This window comes from Tachypleus tridentatus, chromosome 4 (genome assembly GCF_004210375.1).
Source record: "Tachypleus tridentatus isolate NWPU-2018 chromosome 4, ASM421037v1, whole genome shotgun sequence".
Classification (NCBI taxonomy): Eukaryota; Metazoa; Arthropoda; class Merostomata; order Xiphosura; family Limulidae; genus Tachypleus; species Tachypleus tridentatus.
In genome coordinates, this window is record NC_134828.1 from 101,256,576 (window position 1) to 101,269,167 (window position 12,592).

A 12,592-nucleotide genomic window follows, 5' to 3' on the forward strand; every position below is an offset into this window, starting at 1 on the left:
ATGTATTAAAATATGACAACAAAAAAGAATTCATAAACTTGTATGTTTAGAAAAATATTAAAAGTAAAATAACATGCAGAAAAACAACAACATGATTTTGATTTAAGAAAATGATTAAAAGTGTACATAAGGAACCATTTTCAAAAATGGAATGAGGTGAACAGAGGTACTGTGTTTGATTCAGTACCTAAGCTGTATCTCAGCAAAATATATAAAAAAGATACAAGGTTCTTATTTTATATTCTACCTTAACAATATAAGTAATTGGAGTTCCTAATTTTATGACACTATATACTTAGTATTTTGACATCACAAATATATAATTTTAAACAATGTTGCATTCAACATACCACGACTCGCACTAATCTATATTTAGATGTGTTCTTTTAATATTTACTTTAAATTAAGAAATTAACTCATATATAATATTAAAGTTTGAATTTTAATCTAAAATTTTATTCCAAATGTATTGACATAAATTCATAAAATAGTAGTTCAGTAAAATTTTGAATTTAAGTCAACAAACACAATTACATGGCCTATGACCTGCATGTCAGAGTTAGAATAAAATAAACTTCATATACAATTATAAGAAAAATGTGTGAGTTTTTAGTTATATCTAACCAGTCAAGTTTTGTATTGATAAAATATGTGGAAATCTGTTATTAGTAAACATTCCCATTCATTATGTACAATAACCAACACATATAGCATTATAAATAATTCTAACTAAATCTGTAAATACTGATATTAAACTTGAGTTTCTCACATCTAAAACACTGAAAAAAAATCAAAATATTTAAAAGACATTAGTAAAACAAATCAAGAAATGAAAATCTTACCCATCTAGAACTCCCTGAAGACATACTAGCATTTCTTCTTTGACCCTCCAGTTTTTGTGATTAAATGCTGACATTAGTTTTTCAAACATCAGCTGTTTCAATAAATGACACAAATTTATTATAAATAAAATAAATTTCTGAAATACACAAAAAAAGAGTACAGAATTTGTATTATCTTCCATTCTTTAGACAAGTTTCCAACCTACATTATACAGTGACTTATCCAAAGAACTTCAGATTTGGAATCATCCCACTCACAAAACAGCAAATGTATTTTTATCAGTTAAACCTTAATTTTATAAAGTTCCCAGAGAAAACAAACTGTCATTTGAATACAGTTTAAAGTGATAAGATACTCTTAATTGTAAATATTTAAATGAATTTGAAACAGATAAAAGGGGCTATTAAAAGGTGTATTTACTTGGAATAATTTCATATACAGAGAACATTAAAAGACCTTGTAGTAAAAATTAAACAACCATTCAAAAGAAAGAAATTTACTTTAATATCAATAGTTTTGAATATAAAGTCATGTAAATCACAATGTTTTCATTACCAGTATTAATCAGATTAATATTTTTTAACTAGTAACTCTACTAACACAAATTAAAATCTCCAAAATCAACCACTAAATTATTCTTTTTAAATCAAAGGTTAAAAGCCAGGGATAAAAGAGCACTGATAAACACCTGTGCATTTAAGCATCTTCAAAATCATCAGGTTGAATGGAGTACTAATAGTGAAAATTAAACATATTGATCATTCCCTTAAAAACAGCATCACCACCTTAAGTTCATATAAAATCATTACTCTTTGTAGTTTTAACTGTTTTCTAACTCAAGTGATACAATTTAACCAGGCCAAAATCCCTAAAATGTTTTAAATATCCACATCATTAGATTCAGCAGCACTAACCTTTTATGTTTGGTCATGGCATAATTTAAATTTAGTGTAAAAAATTTCAAATTAGCACAAAAACTGCAACTCATTCTGATCCAGCATGTTAAAAAGTTAACCTATTTTTCAAAAGAACTGATTATTTCCAGTGTAACTCTAACCAGAAACTTAAGATACTTCAGTGCAAACAATAATCAGAAAAAACTGAATAAAAAGCAGTTATGTGAAAAACTACACACATGATCTTTACAAATTATTTTAGCAAAACAGAAACCAAATGCAATTCATGCCAAGCTTCACAAACATCCAAATGACCATCAAGAACTAAAAAAATAGATTTTCTTTTGAAGGATAATATTCAGAGGAAGCTTTCTTCTTTTGCTTTCAGTCAATACCACTCACTGCCAACTGTTGGGCTACTCTATACTAGCAAATAACAGGAATGACAGTCACATTATCATGATCTCTCAGTTAAAAGGGTGAGCATATTTGGTGATAGGAATTTGAACCTGCAACCCTCAGATTGCAAGACAAGCATTTCGATCGCCAGGCTATGTGAGATATCATTGAAATATGTGAAAATATACGTTTGTAGTGTAAAGTCATTGTGACATTAAATCACAAAAATGTTTATACAAACTGAACAATTTATATAATGGCATTAAACTGAAAATTGAAAAAAAAACAAAGTAAATAGATGGATTTTCTTTTTGATGTTTTAATAACTAGAAACTAACTTTTCTCTGAAGATGCCACAAATTCATGTCACCCTTTTTCTTACTCTAATTTACACATTTCATATAGCCTCTTAACAATATTGACCTTTTCAATGTGGTCATAGACAAAGGACATGACCCAATAATGTCATCTCACAATTCTTTCAACTGTTTATAGAAGAAAAAAAAAAAAAGATAAAACTATTTTACAACCTTTTTTCCCCGAGATCTCAAACCAAACAGAAAAATTTTTCCAAAGTATACAACCTGCCAATTCACTAACATACCTCTTAACAAAATTTGTAATCTTCCTCTTTCATTGAAAGATAATTTATAAAACTTGCAAAGAAAAACAGAAATTTATTCGTCCTTCATAGCAGAAAGTGCTATTAACTATAACCAATGTATCCTATGGGATAAGACCAAATTAACTTATTATCCAAGTACTTATATTGAACTAAGTGTAAGAGCCACTGGAAAAATGAAAACAAAGAAATTTAATTAAACCTAATATGAACCTTGGGTATTTTTTCTGATTAATCATAAAATCACAGTGTTAAAAAATTTAAATTTCTACTGAAAAATGTAATACAAAATAATTTACTCAACAGTAATAATAAAAAGGTAAAAAAAATATACCTTTCGAGCAAATAAGTTTTGTTAGATGCACTTTGTATTAATTAAATGATTTTACATAAGTACAAGTCATAATTATGAGTACCATCCACCATAGTGACATTTTACTTCTTCGCATTACTAAAGTAATATTTGTTTTAAATATATTAAATTTTAAGTGTTCAATTTAGATCATGCTCAGTGCCAATTTCTTTAGCATCAAGTTACAAACAAAACAACCATTCATGAACTTTAGCCATCACTTTAAAAGCTTTCTCTTTTGTTCTTTACACAATATTTCATATTATCTACTCCTGAATATTATTCTAGATAATGGCCATAAACCAATTCTGTTTATTAAAAAATGTAAATGTTCTAATAATGAGCAAGCTTCAATTCAGCACTACCACCATAGAAGAACACTGCCCAAAATATTATGAAGAAACAAGTAATATTAAATAGTATTTATTATTATTTTCAGTGGAACTTTCTCTGATTCCATACAGATTAATACCCTTACAAGTTTAACAGGTTTACACATATCAGTCTTTTGAACGACAATGTTATAAGACTGTTTCTCCAACATTCAGTGTATTTTTCTTGAGTACACACATGAAGCCTCTGATACCTTCAAGTAGACACACTGAAAATCAAGTAACTCCTACTGACCATAAATAATCCAAACTCTGAATGAACATTCTAGCTTTCATGGCTGTAATTCATTAAAAACATTCTTGTTTACTTCTCTTCAACTGTTATTAAAAGTGATAATTACTGGAAAAGTACAGAAGAAGCTTCCATTTTTAGATCCCCCCCCAAACTAACTGTAAACCTGGAATTAAGCCCAAAAAGCTTCCATTTTTAGACCCCCCCCAAACTAACTGTAAACCTGGAATTAACCTCATTTTAGACCCCACTAATGTAAAACCATTTTAACCCCCCCCTAACTGTAAAATTAAGCCCAAAACCTTCTGTAAACCTGGAATTAAGCCCAAAACTTTTACCTCATAGTAACCATTTAATCCAATAATAGCACCTTCTGCAAAAATTAATAGGCCTTTTTCCTATGTATTTCAGCTACTTTTTTACCTTACTTTTACCAGAGAAAAGAACTACAATTCTCTTAAACTAGGACTCTTTATTCAATAATAATTTTACAAGTTATTCTAACTTCATTAATATCTACATAGGAAATAAGATTTCAAAATCTTCATTTGATGATAATTTAAGTGTGGGACAAGTGAACACAAATGAAAATCTTACCTGTGGAGATGAAACTTGGATCATCAACTTCAACATGAAATCCTTGGCACAATTTCTTACCTAAGATGGAATGCCAACCAACTTAACTACAACCACCAACAATAATCATATTTAATAATTTACAGTTGATCAAACCATCAAAAATAACTGATTTAGTGCTAGAACCATTTTGGGTATTAAAATATTTTCTATACAAGTACTACTTTGTAAAATAACACATTTTCTAATCCCAAGTTAAAGAATCTGTTAAAGTTAAGTGCCTGTTGCACTCCTAAAACAAATTCAAGATTTTAAGAATATTTTTCAGCATTTAAGATACTCATATATTTAAATAAAATCAATCCATCAAACTTGAATTAGTTGAACATGTTTAAAATCTTGTTCTGCCTTAGAAAGTCTTAATAAGTATTTTATTTAGTAATGGCTATGTAAAGCAGGAAGTGATTTTTAAATTTCTTTCTCTTCTGGCCCTACAAAGACATCCAGTTAGAACATATAAACAGCATTTAAACTGCTTTGTTGTAGATTGATAATGTCTTGGTACTCAGCTTAACATGAGTAAATCAAGACAAATGTGCCTGAAAAAACAGTACTCCATTATAAAAGTAAGTTATAAATAAAAATTCAAAATTATTTACAGCTTTTTGATGTTTGATCACATTTTCTAGCAAAAAAAACAACAAACACTTTGCTATTTTATAACTATAAAACATACAAGTTATTATCCTTCGTGATTGCTTTAAATATTCTTTGACACTATAAAACTGGAAGTTGAAACACATTAAAAATTTATATCTTATAAAAAGTTACACAGTATAAATTTCACAAAAGAGGTTTTAATTATTTAACAAAATAATATTCCAAAATCATTTATTCCAAAACAAGCAAAACAAAATATCATGAAAACAGGTACTTTGGCTTTAACCTGAAATTGAAATACATGAACATATCACTGGTGTTCTATTTCAACTCAGCAAAAGTACTATACGATAAATTTGGTCCTTAATTAACTATAAATTACATCACTGTTACTATGAACAAGTAAAATCACCAAACCTGTGCATCAAAATAACAGCAGCTTTAATAATAATAAGTGATGAACAATGTTTTAGTGTTATAAAACAATTATTTTGGAAGCCAAGAATACTAAGCCTACATAATATTACAAAAACACTGACAGTATGTAAACCTTTCATTGTTAAAATGTATTTTCTTTTTCTGTGTATATTTTTTTACTTGTTCTGGTACCACTATGTCCCTCTTTCTACCTTTTAATGTAGCTAACTGTGTAGTCTTGTGGAATATAATCTAAAACCCTCTGCAGACAATTCTCTTCATCCACATGTAGAACATCTTTTAAAAATTCATCACAACAACCTTCAGGCTTAAAAATATTTATTTGTTTAAAGAAAAGCAAAATTGAACAGCAGTTAACAGATGCTTGTACTGCATCCAACCTGCAATAGAATGGAATTCTATCCTGGGAGGGAAGGAGAAGAGCCACCATGCTCACCTGCTTGTACCATTAGAACCAGACTCAAAACCAATGAACTTGTATTCCTTCTATGGCAGGGTAAGGACTTAACATCTTACTACACTGCATTCACATAGGCATACATAAATGAACAGTAAAGACTCACTATAGCCTGAAACATACTCTACAATTTCAATCTTACTTTCATATGTATTAATCCTTTTTGAACTTCTTGTTTTCTTTATTTTTGAAAACTAAAGTTAAAACGTTTTTATAGTACTTACTTACACTAACTCTAATTAAAATTAGGCATGATGAGTCACTTCTGAAATATTAATACCTAATTCAGTCTTCAAGATGGAATACTGACCTTTATTAAGTACTAATACAGTACTGGCATATAGTAGCTGTGTCAGTGTTCAAACAGTGGTAGATTTTCATGAATAAATACATAATTGTGTTTTCTCATTAAGGTTAATATTTACTAGAAATTTCAGAAATTACTGCAGTTTTCTTTCTGAAAGACACTACACTTAACTTACAGCATATGTGCAAAATACCCTGTTAACACTCTTATCTCTAAAGAATGAACTGGATTAACACAAAATAATTATTAGTAATACTTCCCAGAATAGCATTTATAAAGAAGTTCAGCTACATGGATCAGGTAGAGATACAACTTCTTGCATCCTAGTTGAGAAAAACAATTTCATGGAAGATGGTAAGCAATACCTGAAGGAAAGATTTCTGAACAGTGATGCTAGCACTGCAAGTGGTACCATGGCTTTTGACACTTTCATCTGGCTAACAGAAGCAATGGAGAAGTTTGGGAATGAAGGAATATCAACATTAGCTCAAACTTTCAAGAAGCAACCATCATTTTCAAAGATGTGAGGTGAAGCTTCTACACAATCTTTTGAATAAAGTTCTATCTAACAGTGAAAGTTTCCAAATTTAGTGAGATTGTGTCAGTGTTGCCTGTTTAGACTGTTTGATGTCAGTGGGGACTTAGCTTGATGAATCTCATTCAAAACAAATTGAGGTTATCAATGGAAGTAGAGAGTTTCACTAACTTGATATTTATTAGTGTTAACTCTCTTACAGTGGGTTTGGTATAATACATACAAGTTTGTACACAAATTTGCATATAATAAGTATTCATACACTAACTTTTGATACAATGTGTGTACATTCTCAAACTTTTGTAGACTGTTAGTAAATTTTACAATTTTTGTGCACAAAAGAAACCAATTTTTGTAATGCAAATATATTTGTTTAAGATTTCTTAGTGAAAATATTGACTTTTTTTCGTTACTAGTCAGAGAGCAAAGTGATTTTCCAATTACATTTAGAGAAAGTCCTATTCTCCATCCCAAAAATACCAAATATTATTTGTGTAATCTCTAAAACCTCCTAAATACATTTACATTCAGTACAACTTATCATTCAAATTATTTTCTATACCCTAACTATGTGGGGTCTGTCAACTTACAGATCTCATAACCACCGTAAAAAGAAGAAAATAAATTATGTTGTGTTATTCCAGAATGACTAAATATTATAACAAAATAATCCAATTAGTCTAAGTAGCTTAAATCAAATATATATTTTTATTATTATTATTATTATACTGACCCTCCACTCAACAGCTTCCAGTAGCCTGGCTAACATTACATAGCTTTAATTGATGCATTGCATGTGTATTCATGTTACCATATCCAACGGTATAAAACTGATTTCTAGTCTTTACAAAATGACCCTGTCTTGGTTGTCTGTCAGTGGACTAGCATTTTTGTAATATAGTCACATTTCAATTATTATATATACATATATATATATTATTATTATTACTATTTAGAAGCATATTTTAAAACTTATTTTTAATAAAATATAGAACAATAAATAAAAAGTAGAGCAAACAATTATTTTTTCTAGATATGATCTTTGAACTGGGTTGCTTCTAGATGCAGGTTGTTAAGCCTTTTAATATTTCCCATTGACAGAATACAAAAAAAATGTTTTTTTAGGTTTCCATATAATTTCACTATAATTTACCAAGCTTGCTAACTAAGTTATAGTCAGGCCCAAAAACTAATATGAAACTTCAAACAGGCTAAAGACACAACCTACTTCCTTGAAATCTTGATTTGAAAAAATGTGGTAGCCTTTTAAGATATTAAAATGGCTTGAAAAACTACTACAGTGACATTCTGAGTTGTCTTTTTATTATTTGTGTGTCACAGATTGAAGTGTGTATATAAGGGATTGTTTCCAAAAATGGAAAGAGGTGAATGGGGCCCACTGTGTTTGATCCCGTACATAAGAATTCCTCAGCAAAATAAAAAGATATGGGATTCTTATTTTATATTCTGGCTTTTCAATATTGGTACTTTGAGTTCCTAATTTGAATGAAACTACAGACTTAGTATTTTTGCATCACAAACATGTAATGTTAAACAGTGCTGCATTCAACATACCACATGACTTACTAAAATCTATATATAGGTGTGTTTTTTAATATTCACCTTAAATTAACAAATTAACTCATATGTAATATTAAAATTTGAATCAAAATCTACAAGTTGATATTTAACTTACTGACATAAATTCATAAAATAGTAGTTCAATAAAAGTTTGAACACCAGTTAACAAATGCAATGACATAGCCTTTGATTTACTACCCATGGCGAAAGAATTAAGAGGCCATCACTGAAAAATCTGATGTTTCAAAACCTGTTGATATTTAAGTTCTAAAACTTCTAGACATGCACATGGCCACATAAGACCTCTTAGGAAATAGGTTCACTAGGAAAGGAGTTACAAAGTTGTTACTGGTGTTTTTATAAACTGCACATATTTTGGAAGTTTAACATATGTGTTTAACACCATAATCACATAACCAGCTCAAAATATATTCCATAACTTTTCTATATCAGATGTTGCTCCTAAATTGGAAAATATTTGTTGAGGGCTGGTTAAATGGCCATTATAAGTTTCAAATTAGTCATCACTACCTGTTCAAGCAGCTTTCAATCAGATAAAAAATATAAAAACATCAACATCTATTAACCTTTTTAGATCTCCTATTCAAAAACACAAAATTTATCAAGCAGTTACTGACCATATCAATATCCTGCCTTTTTATTTATTTATTATTATTATTTTACAAGACAGTCAAGTCAGCACATTCAATTTCATTAGTTATGGTTGTCAATGATAAAATAAGACACACACATAAAACAACTCACCTGATCTTTATTGTCTCCCATTCGGTCCACTGTGCCAGATACAACTATTGATAAAAGAATGATAGTCTTTTGAATTAAAACAAAATAACTGGAATCATGGCAACATACTATCAACATACCTTCATGCTGGACTATACATGTAATTTCTCCTGCAAGTGTATATCACTTATTTAATCTTAATACAATTATTTTTCATATTATATTTGTGGATGCTACTGATATTGAATTATGTAACCAATAACAAATGTATTAAAATAGCCAACATTGAAACATAAGTCATACTAAACAATACTATACCTATCACTGAACACCTAGAGAATTTACACTTTGATGTGAACTAGCAAATAGCATCACAAATTTGCATTTTTATAATTGAAGGCATGTTTACCTGTAGAAATGTAAGGCCTGAAATCATCTTTCATTCTGTCAGCCAATAAACCAAGAATTTCTAGCCCATTCTGGGAAATCTACAAAAAAGATCACACATATTTGAAGTATTTCATCCAGCAAAATATTAAGTGAATAATAAAGTGGTAAATAATGAAGAAAAATACTGCATAAAGACACCAAATACATGATAAAACATCTCCATATTTTATTTTTAATTATAGCCATCTTTTATTCCTAGGCCAAAAGACTGTTAGGACATATACTTTCTCTCTAATTTGTTGCCAATAAACAAATCGGAAATGTTCTCAATTTCACTGTGATGTGTTCAAACATAAAATACATTAAAACAGCATTAACACAATTATACATTAGTCTACAAAAGCAACAAGACAACTTATAAGCATGTATTTCCCTAAATTACACAGTATAAATGCATTAATTTGTTATGACAATCACATTTTAAATTATCTAGACCTAAACATTACACTTACCACTGAAAAGTCATAAAACTATGCAATTTTTGGAGATACTGACTGAAGTATATCTGATATTTTTTATAGATCAAGCAACTACCATAATTATTTAGGCTTTAGAATTAATCATTGTAATGGACACATAAAAACAAATACTGCATATATGTTAGCAAAAATAACTTATAAATTGTTAACAATAAGGGAAAAAAAATAGAATAAATAAATTTAAAATGTTTTGTTATATGGAAATTTTCCAGAAGCCCTAACTGATAATTGTATCTTTTGCACTGATTTATGTGGTCAAAAAGCTACTGATCAGTCAGAAGAGTTACCAGTCAGTACTATTTGTACCCTTAATACTACAGAGTGCAAGAATAACTGCATCCTGTACATCTAGTACCATAAGAGCTGTAAGTAATATTACAGTTACTGTAGCTTAAAGACAACCTAAAATCTTGAACAATTTATTTTGTTATGAATATAATACTGAAAATAGACAAAAAAAGTAATACTCAGTGTAACAGCTTAAAATGTTGATTCTGCAGCCTAGATTGTATTATCGATACTAAAATCATCAAACACATAAATAAAAAAACTATGTTTAAATCAAAATGTTTTTCTCTAAGAACTGTACTTGTATGTTAAAATGTACAATGAGTGTTAATAGTTACACTGGTCAAACTGGGAAATAAAGATTTAAAAATGAATAAACAAATTTCAAGTTAGAAACATGCATGAGAGTGCATAATGAACAGAACATTTTTATAATTGTAACTTAGGTAATTATGACCTACCACAAGAATATTTTTTTCCTGTTTTCTATTGTGATGTTGCAGTAATCAACATTTCTTTGAATCTTACTTAAAGAATTTGTGGTTTTTTTTTTGTTTTATTTACAAGTTTTACTTATTTACGTTTTATTGTTTATGGATTTTGTATATTGCATGCACTTGGTTTGCGTTAACTTTTAGGATACTATTGGGTTGAGGAATAATTCGTGAGCGTTTTTTCAAGTTACAAAAATATATTCATAAATGAAACGCTTTCACAAAATATTTCATGTCATTTGGTAGATAATTTTTTGCTCTAATAGATGGTGTGTTTGACTTTCATATGTCTTTAATTTTTGCTTTCATTTTCAGCTCATTAAATGGAATGTCAAGTGGACAAAATCGAGCATTTTCGACACCATCTGCTTTTCACATTTAATATCTTGCAATTTCGTTTAAAACAATGCATACTATATACCTAGGTATTACATGAAATAAAGTATCATAATAAATGTTTTGGGTGTAATGTGTTCATGCATTGAAGTATTGTATAGTCTTGCATGTAATGCTTGAAAGAAATTATTTAAAAATGCTCACGAATTATTCCTCAACCTAATATTACTGGGATGCATGTGTTCTTATGTATATTTATACATTTTTAATGTTAAAAATTATGCATTTATGTATTGTTTTTAATTAAGTTGGCTGAAGAGCAAAATCAAAGATGCAGAAGTTCAAAGTATGGATTTTAAAAATACAAAGTTTTGACATTTTGAACCTGGTGGTGCTTTTAACATTTATTACACTTGAGATCATACCCTTACAACACACAAACAAGCTGTTTTATTTACATATGAATGATATTCCTTTAAGAAAAGAAAAGGAGTCATACACATTTGTCCCTTGGACAGTCTATAATGAAACAAGCAACCACAGATGGTTCCTGTTATTACCGAAAGTAGTGAATTACACGATGATAAGGCTTCAGACAAAACTCAGTCACGAGAAGCATCTTAGTTCTGAAGCTGGCATCCATAAAAGCAATAATGGGTAACATTATAATGAAGATTGGAAGGTGAAATATGAGTACTCTACACAGAACTGGAAGTTTGAACAAATTATGTTAGAAATAGAGTTTGGTAATTAACTCACTATAACAGACATCAATTAGTGTCAGTAAAATAAATGATTAATTGTGGTTACATTTATTCCAACTAATGTCACAAAAATGATCACATTTCAAAGTTAGTGTTTTAAATTATTTTAACTAAGTAACTGAAATATTACCATTATGATTTTTCAATAAATTCAAAACTGTTCAGCTTAATTGATTAGTGCAAAACTCACAGAAATAATCAATCAAATTTAGTAATTATTATTATTTTAAATTATTTCAACTATCCAAGTCTAACATTATAATAACTGAATAGATGAATGTAATCAATTAACCATATCACCTAGACAGATGATGAAAAGACTGAAATGTGATATCTGAGGTTTAAGTAAACTAGGTGGACTGGTACAAGTACTCTTATGAATGAAGACAATGACTGTATCCACTCAGGAGAAGACAAATAACACAGCAGTAGTTCTGTTGATGAAAAAAGAATTGAGAAACTGAGTAAAAGGCTTCTGATCTATCTCAAACAAGGTAATGCTAGTCAAGTTTAGGACAAAATCCTCTGATTCAGTCATCATCCAACTTTTGGCATCTTAATATTTAATAAAGAAGAAAGTTTTGTCATGATCATGAGGAAGTTATGCAAGGTTAGAATAAAATATTATTGTAACAGGTGGCTTCAATGCAAAGGTAGATGTAAAGGCAGGATTGGCACAATAGTTGAGCCACATGATCTTGAAAAACAGAACACATTAGTTCATTTTCCAAGAGTTAAGGCTTGGTT

General features: G+C 29.1%; 1 protein-coding gene across 12 annotated transcripts in view; it reads right to left on the reverse strand.

Annotated features, from left to right (window-relative positions):
- The window catches only part of LOC143249773 (CLIP-associating protein 1-B-like), a 179,180-nt gene that overhangs the window by 130,211 nt on the left and 36,377 nt on the right, over positions 1 to 12,592 (reverse strand). For all 12 annotated transcript variants that reach the window (XM_076500167.1, XM_076500171.1, XM_076500162.1 and 9 more), the window contains 4 exons: positions 9,444 to 9,522; positions 9,056 to 9,099; positions 4,334 to 4,393; positions 843 to 934 (listed from right to left, as the gene is read on the reverse strand). In XM_076500167.1, the coding sequence (XP_076356282.1) occupies positions 843 to 934; positions 4,334 to 4,393; positions 9,056 to 9,099; positions 9,444 to 9,522 (275 nt within the window). The remainder of the gene's footprint in view (positions 1 to 842; positions 935 to 4,333; positions 4,394 to 9,055; positions 9,100 to 9,443; positions 9,523 to 12,592) is intronic.